At 45.0% G+C, this 19,673-nt stretch overlaps 1 protein-coding gene across 1 annotated transcript in view; it reads left to right on the top strand.

The window, feature by feature from the left end:
* Positions 1 to 19,673, top strand: part of TTC7A (tetratricopeptide repeat domain 7A) — a 1,603,679-nt gene that overhangs the window by 731,125 nt on the left and 852,881 nt on the right. The window contains exon 12 of the mRNA XM_086927774.1: positions 18,751 to 18,868. Within this exon, the coding sequence (XP_086783900.1) occupies positions 18,751 to 18,868 (118 nt within the window). The remainder of the gene's footprint in view (positions 1 to 18,750; positions 18,869 to 19,673) is intronic.

Raw genomic sequence — 19,673 nt, 5'->3', positions numbered from 1 at the left:
TCTTTTGCTACAGCAGTTTGAACCGCAGTTAGAATTTTTTCAGTTGAACTGAATTTCATCTCAGCTTGTATGTACAAATGTGATTTGTAAGCTATTGGTACTGTTTCTCCCTCATTAGAGGTCAGGTATGTGAATCCTCATCTTCCTGGGATGACTCGGATTACAAGGTTGCGTTCATTTGCGCGTGTTTGCAGTTTTGTTTTAGTTAACATATCTGTCTGTAATGATCTTAAAATTTCTGTGTGTTTTTGAGTCCAATTAATTGGTTTAAAATCAGGTTTTATTAGTTCGTAGAGAGGTTTAACCCTCTCTGCATAAGTTAGAATGTATGTTCTTCCGAAATTCAGGAAACCTAGTATTGATTGTATGTTCTTCAGCGTTTTTGGAGCTTGGAGTACAGCACACTTCTCTAAGAAGTTATCTGCTAGGCTTTTGCCTTCACTTGATAATTCATATCCTAAAAATAGGACAGTTAGATGGGCAATTCGTGATTTTTTAAAGTTAAATTTGTACCCTTCAGCTGCGAACCCAAGTATTATGGGGTTCAAGTGAGTCTCCAGGTCATCATCTGTACGATAGATGTCATCGACATAGGATAATGCCTCATCATCATAAATCAGTAGTAACTCTGTTACCCTTGCTGAAAATAATCCTGGGCTATTCTTGAATCCCTGTGGGAGACGACAAAATTGTTTTTGGGTCCCCATACTGGAGAAAGCAGTCAAATATCTGCTTTCAGGTGCTATGTTTTGACAGAAGAAACCATTTGAAATATCTAATGTTGTTTTATATTTTTTGCGCACAATGGTATTTATTAGTGCTGCACTGTGTGAATTTTGTACTGCAAATGTTTTACAGCAGGAGTTTAGATGTCTGTAGTCCATACCTAGACAATATGAATCGTCTGGTTTGGAGACAGGAAACAAAGGATTGTTCATTTGTGAGGTGCATGTTTCAATCACCCCCTGATATTCAAGTTGATCTAAAACTTCTTTTACTTGTTTTTTAGTTTCTTGCTTAACAGGATACTGCTTCTGTGCAGTAGGTTGATTTTTTAACTGGATTTTATGGCGAGGAGAATCCTCATCCCATCCTACATGATTTTTATATAATGCAGGGGATTGGGCCACTGCCCATTTTCTAGCAAGCGTGTATATTTTATGTATTGGAATGTGATTCGAGAAGGCAGGCATAATCATTTCTTCGGCATGTGGGCACTCCCTGACAAACTCTGGTGGCCAGTCTTTTTCTGCTAGAAGGATATCACAGCCTTTAAATAGATTCTCCCAAAAGAGACCTTTTATTATCCTAGTTTTATCTCCCTCTATACGCAATGTTATTTCATATAGTTTATGGGGCACGCTCACTCGGGTGTCTGCAGTTTCCACTTGAATGTATTCATTTGTGTCCACTGTCTCCAGAAGATTCATCAGGATCTTGCGAGCTATGCTCACTTCTGCTGCGCTGTCTAGCATTGTCTGGGCCCACTCTCCGTTTTTCAGTTGTGTCCTCAGGATTCTCTGCATGTTTTATTTTAATACTCGCTACCTTCTTTCTAGGAAATTGTAATTTTTTACTTTGATGAGCAGGTCTTTGTCTTTGGACTTGACGTCCTCTTCTTTATGTTCTGACCGTCCTCTTCTTTCCGCTTTCTTTGAGGAAGTCTGAAAAGATCGAGAGGAACGTGTATCAATATCTTGATATCTGTCAGGTTTTCTCAAATGTTCCCTATTTCTAAGGTTGTATCTTTTTTCAGAGGGTTCCCTTTGGGGAGACTTGCCCCCCCTTCTGGAGATCTATTTCTCCGTTGGGGGGACCTTCCTCTGGACTGAAATTGTTTTTCTCTGGGAGTGGTTTGTTTGTTACCCTCCCACTTCTTCTTTTGAGAATTGAGATTATTTTTAATAAAAGTTTTTTCAGGACTTTTAATTAGTTGGGGTTTTAGTTGGTATACCACCCAAACTATCTCTGCCTAATTCTTCATAGGATTTTTCAATTATTTTAGCAACCTCAAAAGGTTGGTCTGTTTGGTATATCTGTCTCTTTCAAATTTTGGCGGATTGCCACACATGCTGCTTCTCCTTTTATGTTGGCTAATAATATAGCCGAGACCTGCTTAAAGTCTTTCAGTAATTTCATACCCAGAGTTAAAGCAGGTTCTGGACCGTATTCATTTTGAATCTGTCTTAGTACATCTGGTATAACCGCCATAGACGGAACACCATGTGTTTTTGTGTAGATAGAAGCAAAGACTGTGCCCCAAGTGTCACAGTCCTCCACATGTGGTGCCATCCCCATTGGGAGGCAGATAGTCAGAATTCTGTGTTTTTTCATGAGGGGTAGTATCAGGAAATACTGCCTCTATCTGAATTCTCTTTTGAGCTAACCAGAATGGAATTTGTTCCCGTTTTGCGGGTGTTTTATCAAGACATGATTGTATATTCTGTGGTGTAATCTTGTTTGTGTTCCCCTGTTGTGGGGTGTTTTGTGGAATTCTAATTGTAGGTTGGACTGTTGAAGTCCTCATGACATATTGGACCAATTGTCTATGAATTTTAATTCGTTGTTTTAGCTGAACTAAAAGTTCTCTGTCTGACATTGCTTCAATGTCCGGATGTGGTGTGCAGCTGGCTAGAACTGGCCACGTGCTCCTGGTCTACCTAGTGGACCGAGCCTGGTAATGTGATTTTGATATTTTAGGGCGCCATTAAACAAGAGCAGGTGCTGTTGGTATGTTAGTGGAATTTCAACTTCCTCGAAAGGAGAGTATTCCTCTGGAGATTCCGCTATTTTGTAGTAGTGGGACTCATGTGTTACAGCGTGTGCTGCTGGAAAGTTTATCCAGGAATAGAATACCTCTGTCTGCCGAAATTCATGTGCCTCTACCACAAATATGACTGTGCCACCTCTTGATGTTACTCCATTTTCTATAAGTTGTATAGTTATGGTTTTTCTTATATTAACCAGGATGATTATTGCATCATGGTCGTCTTCATTAAACCCTGTAAGGTTTGCACCCGGTTGATTCGCATTTACTGCGGCTTCACCGGTTTCGTTGTTGTCGCCGTGATTTGACATTGTTTAATGAAAGTTTCTTGCGGAGCAAGTTTTGAGGAAACAAAGATTAGGTGCACAATATTTTGGAACACTGTATCCTTCAACGTTGACTATACCGTAAACTAATACATAGGATTCTCATCCTACTAAGTTTCGGCGGATATTAACCTTTCAACCACTCCAGACGTCTATTGGAGTTTTTACGGGAAAAAGGGGTCTGTGTGAAAAAGCACGACTGAGTTACTCTAGTACCTTGCATTAGATTATCGCCTTACCAAACGTTGGGCGCCATGTAGTGTAGTTCCTATTTTCCCAATAGGCTCTGTGCATTGGAATAAAATAAACAATAGTTTAGACGTAGGACTGAGGTCAACTAGGTCTCTATTGAATATGTTAGACTTACTTTAGGTTTGCCAGCTAGCTCAGAGGTCACTAGAAACTTTCTTGAATGAACAGGGAGGAGTGAACTTTCCTGATTAGACAAGAAGGTATTCAGCTTCTGACAACCCCATAAACATGACAACTTTGCTCTCCCAGAATAAGGAGTATATCTCCAGAGTCATGTGAAAACAATAGATAGCTTTTTCACTCAGTCAGTTGTGCATACTTTGTTTCACCAGAGTGCAGAGAAATAGAGAGACGGGCATTTTCAATAAAAAGGTGTTATTTATTGAGCAGTCTTCTTTCTCATGCAAGAGAAATGAATTGCCATAATTGCAATAGTTGTTATGAAGTAAAGTGCGTACAGTAAAAGGAGTATTATGAAATAATACTGTAAAAGCATTGATATGGTTTCTGAGCCATATGATTCTTAAAAGGTATAAAATATATACAGTTACATACAATGATAAAAGTTTGACTAAATGTAGTAAACTGGTGCTTCTTAGATACGCCTACCCCGGTGTACCTAACCTAAGCCTAGTATGTGGGAAGGAGTAAATGAGTTGCGGTTTAAGTTAAGTTAATTTTTGCCAAGATTCTGACTCAAGAATTCGCTAGGGATCTAATCAGCTCCGAACCTTGGTTTTAGAATGGAGGAGGTCTTGTATCTCGCTCTCAGGACTCGATCTCCCAGTACCCCGCAAGGGTGACTGGAAACACCGGAGCTGGATTTTCTCGGCAGGAGAGAAAGACAGCGTCTTTCTCAGTGCGTCAAGTGGGAGGGACGGCTTCCTTCGGCACTCACATCAGCTGGGCTTCGGATAAGTAGATAGCCGCTCTGCTCCACACCACTGTGTGTTGCTTAAGGCAAACGCTAGTATATTTATACCTGGAAAGTGCAGTATTTGACGTAAGGTTGGACATAAGATGTCAATAAAAATATGTCACTAAGAACTGGCCGTTCTTTCAGTGCTCGCAGGAGTTCTAGGATAAATCAAAACAAAAGCATGGGGAATTCCCAGGTTGCTGGAGGTTTGGTATGTTGTAAGAACTCGTTGTGCTTTCTAGGAGTCTAAGGAAGTAGCTGCATTTGGTTTGCATTGGCTATTACTAAATTATGAAATATTTAATTAGGGTCCTAGATAAAACCACAACACAACATCTAACACCCGCCTGGTGATCACACCCTCTTCTCATAGGAACTAAATGACCAAGTAACACGGTTCTACCTAACAGACTCGAATTACGTTTTCTTGGGCGACTTCAATATTCAATGGAATAACTCAGACAAAACCACTGTCTGCCTCCTTACTAACCTTTTTGAAATAAATAACCTCCAACAACTCCGCAATGAACCAGCTCATTGTAAAGGCTCCACTCTAGATGCTATAATGAGAAAAATGATCTGATCTCACTTCGATCCATCACATCTATCGACTGGTCTAACCACCATCTCATACTATTTATTATCAACACCCCCCTCAGAGCTCACACAGCGCTGTACAAAAAACCTACGCACTGGGTTAGGAATATCAAACAAATCCCATTAATGGAATTGGAATTTAGGCCTGGGCCCAACTATAATATCATCCTCTTGGCGCTGAAGACCTCATCGCCCACTACAATACAACGATGATTGATGTTCTTGACGAAGTATCACCGCTCAAACTAAAACAATCTAGAAAAATTCAATCAAAATCCTGGTTCAATTCCGATATGAACAATTAGAGGAGACCACTAAGATAAGCAGAAGGATATGGAGACAGTACCCCTCTACAGTGAACCACTCACTCCTACGTTCTGCAAGGATTTCATATAAGAAGAACATCTTTAGAGAAAAAGCCACAGTCTTTCGCAACCAACTTGACTGTGATAAGAACAGGCCTAGAGAGCTCTTCAACATCATCAAACAACAAACTGCCCTTACCTCCCTTCACTAAGTAACAGCCTCCAATGAACACTGTGACGAAATTGCCAACTTCTTCACGGATAAAGTAGCAAAACTTGAGCATCCATCATCGAAGTCGAAAATCCATCTTCCATTTCAACCCACCCCACTGACTCACTTCCCTCCAAAATTGCCCCCACTCCAGATTTAACTAATGACTGAATGGTCCCAAGAAAAACTAATGTTGATTATGATCTTTGTCAGCTGAAAAATGATGCTAATGGGTCTGACTTCAAACCCATGACAGAAAGTGAAGTCTTCAATATAATTTCAAACTTGAAGCCCACATCCCACACCTATGATCCCCTCCAATCCACATTAGTACAAAACCTCAACCATATCATCGCCCCATTTTAGACAAAAGTAATCAACACATCTCTCTCCTTGGGATATGTACCAACCTCCCTCCAACTAGGCCATAGCACAGCCATAATAAAAAACAACAGGGACTGATCCAAATTACCTCAATAACCTCAGACCTATCACCACCCTCCCGTTCCTAACCAAAGAAATGGAAAAATGTGTCCTATAACTCAACCAACATATAGAGGAATTCCACCTCCAGGACACCTTCCAGTCAGGATTAAGCAAAGGCTGTAAAACAGAAACTGCTTTACTCAATATGTCGGATGACATCTGCAGATCCTTGGGTATCATTGGGCTTCATTGGCATTGCTTGTTGCTTGAAAGAATTGCTGCCTGCTTAGTTTTCATAGCGCTCAATTGCTGCCTGCTTAGATTTCATAGCGCTCTATTAATCAGTTGTAAATTCTAATCTCATATAGCGCTCGATTGCTCATTTGTGCTTTGTAATTTGATAGCGCTGTATTGCTCATTGATGCATTATCGTAGCGCTCGTATTGCATCAAAGAAAATAAATATTATTGCCTGATTGTGCCGGTGCCACTGCCCACAGCGTAATCCCACTTTGTGCCCCCAACCTGTTTCGGTTTTGCTTTTGCTGCCATCCATTTTGTTGTTGTGCCTCGGAGCCCGTCTTCTCCACCCCGCTCCCGCCTCCCAGCTGCTCCTCCCTCCCACTGACTCCTAAGGCTCACCCCGTCCTCAGTAGCACTGTGACCGTCCTGACTATATCGGAAGCGGTCGCTCCCCACGCTCCCTGGTCTTCCTTTGGTATCGTTGGGCTTCATTGGCATTGCTTGTTGCTTGAAATAATTGCTGCCTGCTTAGTTTTCATAGCGCTCTATTGCTGCCCGCTTAGATTTCATAGCGCTCTATTAATCAGTTGTAAATTGTAATCTCATATAGCGCTCGATTGCTCATTTGTGCTTTGTAATTTGATAGCGCTGTATTGCTCATTGATGCATTATCGTAGCGCTCGTATTGCATCACAGAAAATAAATATTATTGCCTGATTGTGCCGGTGCCACTGCCCACAGCGTAATCCCACTTTGTGCCCCCAACCTGTTTCGGTTTTGCTTTTGCTGCCATCCATTTTGTTGTAGTGCCTCGGAACCCGTCCTCTCCACCCTGCTCCCGCCTCCCAGCTGCTCCTCCCTCGCTCCGCCCCCCCTCCACTATCCACTTATGACAGACGCATTCGCGCGCAGCGTTCACGCACTGCGGGCGCGCCCTATGCGCGCCGAAGGTGCGCCAAAGGTAAGCCCGTCTACGCCCGTCCGCGCCTGGACCGCGCCAGCGCCAGACCCCCTGTCCCCCGCAATACCCACTCCACTTGCATAACGTTTGACGCCGCAACCCTCTCTGCACTCAACCCCAGCCGATCACCAAACTACTACCAAGCCGCCCCAGGACACACCCATGGACCCTTCACCTGCCACTCCTGCAACTTCAACTGCATCAGGACCCACACCAAATCCACAAACTCCAAACAGAGCTCCGACACTAACCACCTAAAGTGCATCCTGCTCAACACCCGCTCGGTCCACAGGCACGCCATTGACCTTTGGAACCTACTCGACACCACATCGCCAGACGTCACCTTTCTTACAGAAACCTGGGTGAACGCCTCATCAGCACCCGACATCGCCATAGCCATCCGGGACGGCTACAAGATCATCCGAAAGGACCGCATCAACCAAACTGGAGGAGGCATCACCATCGTCCATAAGAACACCATCCGCATCACAACCAGTTCCGACGACAACCTCGCAGCACCCGAACACCTTCACTTCCAGATCCACACCGACCCCAAGACCACACTCAGAGGCACTCTCATCTACAGGCCACCAGGACCCCGCACACAATTCAGCGAAAACATCACTGACTTCATCAGCCCACACGCCCTCCCCTCCGAGGACTATATTCTACTGGGAGACCTTAACTTCCACCTGGAAAAGAACAACGTCAGCAACACCACCACCCTTCTGGACAACCTCGCCAATCTTGGACTCAAACAACTTGTTAACACCCCCACCCACTATGCCGGACACACGCTCGATCCAATCTTCACCTCCAGCAAGCACATCTCCTTCAATCACACCACAGATCTCCATTGGACCGACCACAGCTGCGTTCACTTCAACTACAAAAAGACTACGACCCACAACCACCCACAACCAATTCCCTTCAGAAACTGGAACAAAATTACCACTGACCAACTCTTCACATCGCTTCACCAAAACCCTCCTGCAAAATCATCGGACCCAAACCTTGCAGCCACCAACCTCACTCAATGGATCACCCACAGCGTTGATGAATTAGCACCCCTCAAAAAACATAAAATCTAGCAAGGTAGCAAAAAATTCCCTTGGTTCAACGATGACCTTAAGAAATCCAAGAAGTTCAGTCGCACCCTCGAGAAAGCCTGGAGAAAAAACCCATCCACTGAGAACCTGGCCACCTTCAAGAACGCCACCCGCAAACACCACCAACTGATCCGATCCACCAAGAAATCAGCATTCAAGGATAGACTCGACAACAACGCCCACAACAGCAAGGAACTATTCAACATCATCAAAGAATTTACCAACCCCACTGCCGGCACCAACAACATCACTCCCTCCCAAGACCTCTGCGACTCCCTAGCCTCATTCTTCCACAACAAAATCGCTGACATACACAACAGCTTTAAAAACCAGTCCGGAGACCATTCCACCCCACCCACCTCCGAACTTAAACCCCCCTCCAACAACCTTTGCGCCTGGAACCCTATCACCACTGATGAACTCTATCCACTCAGGATTGCCAACCGACCCATGTCCCCACCACATTTTCAACAAAGCAGACTCCATTATCGCACCCCATCTCCGAGACGTCATCAACTGCTCCCTCAACTCCGCTACCTTCCCGGAAAGCTGGAAACATGCCGAACTTCTGAAGAAACCCACAGCAGACCCCACTGAACTTAAGAACTACCGCCCCATCTCGCTCCTCCCATTCCCTGCCAAAGTCATTGAGAAAGCCGTCAACAGTCAGCTCGCCACCTTCCTCGAATCCAACAATTCCCTCGACCCTTTACAGTCCGGCTTCCGATCCAAACACAGCACCGAGACTGCCCTCATCGCAGCAACAGACGACATTCGAACACTACTGGACAACGGAGAAACAGCTGCCCTCATCTTACTTGACCTCTCCGCAGCCTTCGACACAGTCTGTCATAGCACCCTTATACAACGACTCAGCAACGTCGGAATTCAAGGAAAAGCATTAGACTGGATCATTTCGTTCCTCGCCGGAAGAACCCAGAGAGTCCGCCTTCCCCCTTTTAGATCAGAGGCCACCGAAGTCATCTGCGGCGTATCACAAGGATCATCACTCAGTCCCACCCTCTTTAACGTATACATGAGTCCCCTCGCATCCATCGCACGCCAACACAACCTCAACATCATCTCCTATGCAGACGACACCCAGCTGATCCTCTCCCTCACCAAAGACCCAAACACCGCCAAAACCAACCTACACGAAGGGATGAAAGAAGTAGCCGAGTGGATGAAGAACAGCCGTTTAAAACTGAACTCGGACAAAATGGAAGTCCTCATCTTAGGCTCATCCCCCTCCGCCTGGGACGACTCATGGTGGCCACCGGCCCTGGGAAACGCACCCATACCTACGGACCACGCACGTAACCTAGGCTTCATCCTGGACTCCTCCCTCTCGTTGACCAGACAAGTCAACGCCGTCTCATCATCATGCTTCAACATCCTACGTATGCTCAAAAAAATCTTCTGTTGCATCCCCACCGAAACAAGAAAGACGGTCACCCACGCACTGGTCCCAAGCCGACTGGACTACGGAAACACCCTCTACGCCGGAACCACAGCCAAACTACAGAAAAAACTCCAACGCATCCAAAATGCCTCAGCCAGACTCATACTAGACATCCCCCGCCAAGCTCATATTTCCGGTCACCTGAAAGACCTCCACTGGCTCCCCGTCAACAAGAGAATAACGTTCCGTCTCCTCACCCACGCACACAAAGCCCTCTACGACCTAGGACCCGAATGCCTCAACTCGCGCCTATCCTTTTACACCCCCACCCGCCAACTACGATCGTCCAATCAAGCCCTCGCCGCAATTCCACGCATCCATAGATCCACCATGGGGGGAAGATCCTTCTCCTACTTAGCGGCCAAAACCTGGAATTCTCTCCCCACCCACCTCCGCCTCGCACAGAACCACCTCTCCTTTAGAAAGCAACTAAAAACTTGGATATTCGATAAATAAGTACCCCCCCCCCCCTCCCTCAAGCGCCTTGAGACCCTCTGGGTGAGTAGTGCGCTATACAAATGTTAAACTTGAACTTGATACTGTAAATCACCCAGCATTAATCGAGACACTCAAGAACTGCAGTGGTATCAATGGCACAGTCCTTAATTGTTTCACATCGTACCTGCAACATCGCTTACAACAACTGATTCACAAAACCAACACTAGTTCCTCATAGTATACCCCAAGGTTCAATTCTTTCCTCATCCCTTTTCAATCTCTTCATGGAGCCCCTTACTGTTATCTTGAACCAAGCAGGAATCAAATATCACCTCTATGCCAATGACATTCAACTTTAGTACAATATTAAATCACCGAGTGACATCCTACATCTGAACGAAACACTAATCAAGATACAAAACACCAACAACTTAACCGGGACCGCAATTCCGCCGCGGTGTGGTGGATTAGCGGAGTGGGCTGGGCCGCGTCGGCCAACAGACGTGCAGAAGCATGCAAGGGGTTAAAGTTGAACCCAATGATTTTTTTTATTGAATTTTAACTAACCCATTGTCTGTTGACTTCCCTCATCACCCTGCCATGCCCCGCCTTACCGCTCTTAACTGTGCCATCCACCACTGTGCATTTGTCAAAAGTATTTTAAAGAATTTCCTATCACCCGTTTTTGAATTTTCTGCATTAAAATTCTTATACCAAAATTTGAAATGATTGTGCAAATTATTCACTTTAACATTACTAGAAACAATAACTGCATATCATGCAAACATTAAGGCTTAGTAATTTACTGCAGAGTAACATACACTCACTGCATCTACTCCTATATTCCACGTGAACCCAAAGCAGTTTCCACAATATCAGCCTGGGTTTGGACTGTGCCAAACATATTAGCAGAAGTATGAGGATGCAGATAGGGAGCATCGACAAAAGGGAGCACTAGTGTGGGTTGAGAAGGGAGGCGGTATAAGATGTATGTGAAGTCTTTTATTAAGCTCGTCAAATCAAGAACAGAACACACGACCTCACCCACAGATGACTGGGCGCACATTACCAACAGCCGGTAAAATCCTCCCCGGCGCTCGCCTTGGAACGCTCACGGTGGTGACATTCTAAATGATGTCACCACGGAGTGTTCCACTACGCTTGATAGGAAAGGCGGTGGACGTAAATTGAGTTGAAGATACCACACATCCCCCTTCCCTACATAATGAAATGCACAAGACAAGAAGATCATTAGCAAACAAAGACTACACTATTTGGTTACATATTGCTCCAGATGTCTGGGCGGTCTGACCACTCTCTGACTGGTTCTACTAACCGGATACTGCAAAATGCTCCCCGGGAGGCAGTTCCCTTCGTACCTGGGTTTTGTTCTCACTCCCTTCCTCACAGCTAGTGTCTTCTTTGGGAGGGTGATACCTAACTACTCTTCCCAGGTTCCAAATCTTCCCCTTCTGGGTTTTTAGAGCATTCCTGAATAATTTGCCAATTCTTGTGGGCCTGCTGTGCTCAGACCAACTCGCTCTGCCTGTGGGTGCTCCGATTTTTATATCATCTCCTACTTTGAACCCCGCCTCTAGTGTGTAGTGTAATCTATCAAACCTTTCTTTCCTTTCGAACATGGCCTTGTTTTGTCTTTCTAGCCCTTTCGATTCCTTCGAGTGGTCTGACCATCCTTTGTGCCACCCCATCCAACTCGGTGATAGTTTTGTATTGGGTATTCTTGCTCGCAGCAATTCAAAAGGGGTAACACCCGTTGTCTGGTGTGGAGTGAACCTGTACGCTTCCAGACGTCTCAAGACTTCTTCCCTCCAGTTCAGACCATTAGTTTTCGCTAACTGGATGCTTTCCTTGAGGGTCTTATTGAACCGCTCGACCATTCCATTGGTCTCAGGGTGGTACAGCGCACAGCGTTTGTGTACAATCCCATGCTTCTCGAGAAAGTCTTTCATTTCTTTCAAGCACAGTTGCACGCCATTGTCCATTAGTAGACTGCCAGGTAGCCCCTCCCTGATGAATAGTTCTTGTAGGAACTCAATGACGGTTTTCGTAGTGATTTCTGTTACTATCTTCACTTCCGGCCATCTCGAATAAAGATCTATGAGCACTAGTATGTAAAGTGTGCGTGCCTCTCCCATCAGTGGGCCTATTATGTCCAATGCCACCTCATCCCACGGCCCTGTGGGAGGCGGCCTGCACACCATGGGCGGTGTATGTCGTTTCAATACTTTGTCGCTAACAGTACACGGGATACAGTCTCTCACTTTCCTTTCAATAGTATAGTCCATGCATGGCCACCAGTAGTCTTCCCTCAATCTCTGTTTGGTCTTGGTGACGCCCAGGTGTCCATCATGGGCTATGTCTACCAGATGCTCTCTCACTGCTTTGGGCGGGACCAGCCTCGTTCCCCTGAACAGACATTTGTCAACTACAGACAGTTCTTCCCTGACCATCCAGAATGGGCGTAGTGCTTCATCTTGTTTATCTCTGTGTTTCCACTTCCCTTTTACTCTCTCACATACTTTCGCAATAAGTTCATCTGTCCTAAGTGCTTCTTTCCAAGGCTCTTCTCCGATGGCTCCCTGAGTTATCACGCACACATTTTCTGTTTGGTAGTCTTCTTTGTCTTCACCCTCCTTGTCGCTGGACTCGTCTTCATCCTTTTCGTCCACTAGCAGTGAGAGGCAGTCAGCTGCTAGATTCCTAGTTCCAGGGACATATTCAACGCAAAACATGTACTCCTGGAAGTTTACGACCCATCGCCTGATTCTGCTCGAGATCGCGTCCAGACCTTTCTTGTTGAACACCTCGACCAATGGTTTGTGGTCCGTTCGAAGAATGAACTTTGTTCCCCAGATGAAATCCCTGAACTTGCTCATGGCCCAGTACACCACCAAAGCCTCCTTTTCTATAACGGAGTAGTTGATGTCGGACTTCTACAGCGATCTTGACGCGAAGGCTATCGTTTCTTCCCCACATACCCCTACTTGAATGAGGACTGCTCCGAGCCCTTTCGCGCTTGGGTCGCTTGTGACCACAGTCTTCCTATTGGGTATGAATGATTTGAGTTCACATCCTCGAACTCCTTCTGGCACTCCTCGTCCCAGCTGAACCCTACATCCTTCTTGAGCAAACGGCATATTGCAAATGTCCTGCCTGCGAAGTTCTGTACAAATTTGCTGTAAAGTTCTAGCATTCCCATAAATGACTTGATTTCATCTTTGTTTTTCAGAGGCATCAAGTTTGTTATGGTGTTCTGGAGTTCAGCTTTTGGACGGATTCCATCTGGTGTCACTTTGTGCCCCAAAAAGTCTAGTTCTTTGCAGCCAATCTTGCACTTTTCCCTTTTTACTGTGAGTCCTTGGGATCTAAACCTCGCTAGCACTTGCCTCAACCTTGTGTTGTGTTGTTCGTTGTCTTTGCCAAACACGAGCACATCATCTTGGTAGCACAAGATGCCGGGGATACCTCTCAGAATGCTACCCATGATCCTCTGGAAAACAGCTGCGGCTGATACTAGCCCGAAAGGCATTCTCTTGAATTTGAACGCACCCATTGGCGTCACGAATGCTGTAAGGTCCTGCGACTCCTCGTGTAGCTTGATTTGGAAGTAGGCCGAGGTCAGATCGAGTGTTGAAAACACCTTTGCACCTTCCAGCATGCTCATCATTTGAGTGATGTTTGGCAGTGGGAATCGGTCCACCACCACCTCCTTGTTCAGTGACCTGAGGTCGATGCATAGTCCAACTGACCCATCTTTTTTCCTTGCTGCTACGATCGGCGCCAGCCATTCCGTTGCCTCCACCGGTTCAATGACCCCTATGCTGCACAGTTTCTCCAGTTCAATCCTAACAGCCTCCTGGATTGCTATGGGTAGGTTCCTTACTTTGGCTACAACAGGCACTGCATTTTCCTTAAGTTTGATCTTGTGGTAGTAGTTCTTCAAGCATCCCAATTCGCCACTGAAAACCTCTTTGAACTCTGCTTCAATGCCCTCCCCGGTGTCTTGCACTTCTTGTATTAATATTTGTGGGGTTTTGTTAGGATTAAGATAGACCCCTAACTCTTTCTGTGCTTGCCAACCCAGGATGTTGTCATCCACCGAGGATACATAGACTTTTGACGCCGTCATCCTATCTTTGTACTCCACTGTGCCCCAGAAATAGCCTTTCATACTGATGGGCCGACCTCCATAACCCCCGGGCCATACATCCATCCTGTTTAACCTAATTGTACCCTTGGACACCCGTTCAAATTCCTTTGTGTTAATAATTGTCAGTTTTGAACACAAATCAAACATGGCTTCTACACCTGTCTCTTCAATTTTCTTATGGTGTCTTTGGGATTACTCACTTGACCACCCTGTAATTGCAGGACTGTTTCGTCACACTCTCTGTTGGTATTGTCCTTTCCCTGCTTCTTGAACCCCTGACCACTCCTACAGTACTACCTAAAATGACCTCTCCTGCCACATTTGTTGCAAGTGTATTTAAGTGCAGGGCAATCCTTGTCAGTTGCCATATGCCCTTGCTTCGCACACCCATAGCAGTTGCCTTTAAATGACCATCCTGTTTTGTTCTCCTTCTGCTCTTTGTGCACCATCTTCTGCTCCTTGACTTCTAACACACGTTCACACTCTGTCACTACTTCGCTTACCTTGACCCTGTTCTCACTACTCATCCCTTCACTATCCTGTTTAATTTCACTGACACATTGCATCATGTGTTCCACTTGCTTGGCAACAATAAGTACCTCCCTAAGTGGTGGGTCATCCTTTAACCACAACTCCTCACGCACATGTTCTGTTCTACAAGCTAGGACAAACTGGTCCCTGATTCTTTCTTCGCATGCACCTCCAAACTTGCAGGTTGCAGCTAGTTTGCGCAATTCTGATACAAAATCTTCTACAGATTCCCCTTCCTTCTGTCCTCTTTTCCCAAAATGGTATCTTTCCATTTGGTGCTAGTTTTAGGGAGGAAATGTAAATCTAGTTTCTTAATGCTTATTTCGAACTCATTCAAACCTCTCGCTTCTTGTGCACCTAGGTCTGGGAGATTTTCCAACACCTCTTCCCCCTCTGCCCCTAAATAGTACAACAATAAAGCAACTTTCCTTTCTAAACATAGATTTGGTCCGCATACAACCGCATAGTTTATGAATACCTTTTTCCATTTTTTCCACTGCATTGTGGGCTCTCCTGGGCTTGAGAGAAAGAAAGGTGGTGGGGTCACGTTTTGCATTTTGACAAACTATACTTCTTACTTGTGTTATACTACACTACCCTTTCCCGCCTAATAGTTTTCAAATGGGCTATCCCCCCAAAACAAGAAAAATGTTTTCACGAAACACAGGCAAATAACACCTAGTTAATACATTGCTTAAATCACCAGTGCACCCTTACACACGATGAACATTTTCCTAGGTCTGGTTGGGGAAGGAAGTACACATGTAATGTAATGTAATGTATGTAATGTATAGGCATTTATATAGCGCACTACTTACCCGGAGGGTCCCAAGGCGCTTCGACCGCTGCGAAACCCTTCCTGGCTTCCCTGAGAGATGGTCCCTTAATGGGTATCTCCAGGGTGAGACCAGGCATCCCCGGCGGTCTGGTGGGGCCGTTAGTGAAGATGAGGCAAGCTAATGCCCAGAGTTGCCGAGTGTGATCGCTGATCAGAGTGGGCTCCGAGGCGAGAGAATTATCGAGTCCGCTGACCCTGGTCCAGAAACCTGCCGCGCCGGGAATCGAACCCTGGTCCCGGGCCGTCCTCTGCTCTCAGGTCTGCCGCCTCTAACCAGTGAGCCACACTACTACATGGAGCACTCTAGGTGGCGATGTCACTCCTAAATTTGCCTGCGGGTAGTGGATGTTGTACTTGTCTACACGTCAGAGTTTCTACTATCCCCAAAGTAACAGGAAGTTCCACAAGGGGATGAGGGCGCCACCCATTGTTACCTCACAAGAACTTGTTCCGAGCTAAAAGGTTTGTGTTTAACAGTCTGTTCCACAACTGCGCATCCAACAGCGAAGTCTTTCACCTCCCTTCCAACTCGCGGTCACTCACGATGTTGAGAGGTATACTTTACACCGCTCGTCACCAACTGCTGTAACTAAATGCTTTGACCACACTCCAAACCTCAAGCTCTGCGCACCATGACATAGATGCCGTTTCCTGCTCGTAGGGGTTCTCGACATGTTATTCCTTTTTTTGAAATTCCCGGCAGAAGTTTTCTCTTCGAGGCTTGTCCTTATTCCTCTATTCCTTTTCATCTCCTTTCATGCGTGTTGAGGTCGTCCATGTTACTTGAAAAGGCCCTCGTCGCTAGTGTAGTGGCTTCGTAATGAGAAGGGAGGCGGTATAAGATGTATGTGAAGTCTTTTATTAATCTCGTCAAATCAAGAACAGAACACACGACCTCAGCCACAGTTGACTGGGCGCACATTACCAACAGCCGGTCAAATCCTCCCCGGCGCTCGCCTTGGAACGCTCACGGTGGTGACATTCTGAATGATGTCATCACGGAGTGTTCCACTGCGCTTGATAGGAAAGGAGGGTGGAGGTAAATTGAGTGGACAATACCACACAGAAGTATGAGGAAGCAGATAGGGAGCATCAAGAAAAGGGAGCACTAGAGTGGGTCCCTGCTTATGTCCTGGGGGGACTGGTGAGTGCACTGCTCATTTTGCAAACTGAAGGCAGCACTGGAGTGGGTCCCTGCTTCGGCCCCGCGGGGACTGGTGAGAATGCGTTGCAATCAGAGCCTTGGCTTCCCACAAAGCACACAGAGGTGCTGACATGCTTAAAAGAAGTTCCACCAAAGTGGATGGAAACAGTACTTGGGTCATGGGACACTGATAAGAGAAGCACAGGAGGAACAAAAGGCAATAGTATATGGCAGCCAACAGAAATTGAGGAAATGTATGTGGCAAGCACAGGAACCAATGAAAAGCAAGGGCCGGATGTAAGCCCCTTTCAGGATTTATATTAAATACAATAGATTTCACAAGCACAATACAAGCGCTGTACAGGCGAAACCTAAAAAGGAAACAGGGGATTTGTTTTTATCTTGAAAGCATTGGACTGCAGGGTATTTTTATTTTTCACATGAAAGCAGGGGTGTATCCTCCATAGGTGCAGTGGCACCTGGGCCCAGGTGCCTAAGGGGCTCACAGAACTCTGACTATTGGTGTATTTTATAATTCAAACTCCAGCCAAGGGGGCCCATTTCCTTCTTTGCACTAGAGCACCTGACACACTTGCTACGCCACTGCATGAAGTGCATACATCAGGATACATTCAACATCTTCCAAAGGGCATGCATTTTGGACGTATTTAAGGAAACAGGTTTGGACAGAAAGATTCTAAAGAGCATGTTTCTTTAAAACTGTTTCACTCCAGATTCATATTCAATCAATATTCATTCCTCCTTATTTTGGTACTAGCCACAGTGTGATCAAAAAGCAAATTCTTGACTTGATCCATTTGACAAGGATCTTATTTTCTATTTTCGTACACCATACATCTGCCTTCCTCCAGACACAGATACCCTTGTGATACATGAGCATGGTAATAAATAGATGAAAATGTAATTTAACAGTGAAAGCCCAATGAGCAAAGGGACACCTGGTGACCCAGTTGGAAACCCCCCTTGTCCACTATATAGGGGGTAACCTCAGCAAAGGATTCTGTTCTGCACTGATCTGCACACACAGTTTCACCTCTTTCTGGCAGTGTTCTTGTTTGAGTGGGCGTTGAGTTTGGCACATAACTGTAAACTTGCAGAAACGTATGTTTATAATGATCATATATACTATTCCAAGATACTGAGGACCAGCTGTGCGGGTGTGGGGGAGGGAGCCATGATCCTGCGTAAAAGATGCACTGCTGATGAAAAACTCATCATATGTTCTAAAAAGACATTGATGTTAATTAAGCTCAAATAAAACAGACACGCATATTTGTCTGGCACCTTATGCTTCGTGAGCACAGGCATTGAATTCCTAGTTTTGGGAAAAATCAAATAAGTCAGGTCTAAAAAGAACTCCACAGATTCACCACTGTTTGTTTTTGAATTTTTTTAAGAAGCTTTTTTTGAAGAATGCTCTTTTGACTTTTCTCTTCCATTGAGAGTAAGGCAAAAGTAGTTCATACAGTTGGTTTTTTGCAAAAGAAAATTAAAATTAACCATGCATGATTCATTTAGAAATAACATATTGAAGCTGCGTTTAAGTGTGAAAAGTAAAGGCCAAATTAGATTTTGGCAAGGTGGGAGGCCTGCCAATTTATGGCGGTTCTCCTGCAACAACAAACTTGATTCCATAGCCGTATTTTGAGGTGGAGAACTACCAGGTATCCTCTGGTGGAGCCTTACCTAGCTTCTCCATGGCAAACTATCTACTGGCAGCCCATCTATCGCAGCAGTGCCAGCTTCAGTTATTTGGAATGCCGGCCCTATTCTGGCAAACCAACCTTTAGAAATAGTGACGGCTGCGACAGTCATGGCGCTCAGAACCAGAAAAGCAAGCCAATGCCCCCAGGCTCGGAGAATAAAAACATTCCATGGGAGAATTGATTTTGTTTATTGTGCAACATGTACCTTCCTCATACTCTAAATGACCTCACAAGTTTATTTTAGGTAACTGTATCTGGATGCTTCATTCACAGATTGTTGCTGGGATACATTTAGTGACTTTGTTTCTTTCTTGTTTTATGCAGCTGGAAGAAGGAATACAATTTGCCAAACTGGTAACTGAAATGGGAGAGGATGCAGGGGAGCTTCAAGCGAAAGGTTTCCTGGCTCTTGGCCTGTTGTACAGTCTCCAAGCAACAGATGGTAACCCTCACACCCGTTATATAACATTGTGCTCACAAACTGCTGTGTGTTACAGATGCAATTTAATACCAGAAGATGTTCTAGTTACAAGGAATGTATTACCATAAGAAAATGTGAATGTGAGCGCATCAGCAAGTACTTATTGAGGTTTTACTCCAAAACATTTGAAGGAGGATTACATACAGCGAGCTAATGGGATGCAGTTTTTAATTTTTTTAAATTTATTAATACCTGGTACAATACAATATGCAAAACAATTCATTGAAAAACTTTATATGATCAATACATAGATATAAACATATTAAGACATTAGAAATTTGGCAAAAAATACAGTAAAAATACATATTATATACATATCTAATTACCGTAATAAACTCAGGGGAAAAATTCATATATATACAATGGGGCAAATTAGTTAGGGGACTCCCTCCAGATATTAAAGGGAGCCCAGATGCGATGGCCCATCTCCCTCATCCTCTTACCTCTCCGAGTATAGAGAGGCGACTCGATATTATGAATTCCCATGAGCCTGGCTAACTACATCTGGAAGGTGGGTACTGAACTATCCTTCCATCCTGCTGCCAGCAAAATGTGGAGGACTGCCACACATATAAACACAAAGGCCTCCTTCTCGTTGTCAAGGGCTAAATTACTATCGGAGCCAGATATTATTAGGGTAGGGGATAGGCAGATCTCGATACCTAGCAGCCCCTGCCAAAACTTCTCAATATCAGCACAAATTCCCTTCAATTTTTCACATTAATAAAACATGTGGACAAGATTAGCTGGCCCTTCCTGACACCGT

Source organism: Lissotriton vulgaris, chromosome 6 (genome assembly GCF_964263255.1).
Source record: "Lissotriton vulgaris chromosome 6, aLisVul1.2, whole genome shotgun sequence".
NCBI classification, from domain to species: domain Eukaryota; kingdom Metazoa; phylum Chordata; class Amphibia; order Caudata; family Salamandridae; genus Lissotriton; species Lissotriton vulgaris.
Note: the sequence above shows the minus strand (reverse complement) of the source record. Positions and strands in the feature narration are given on the sequence as shown.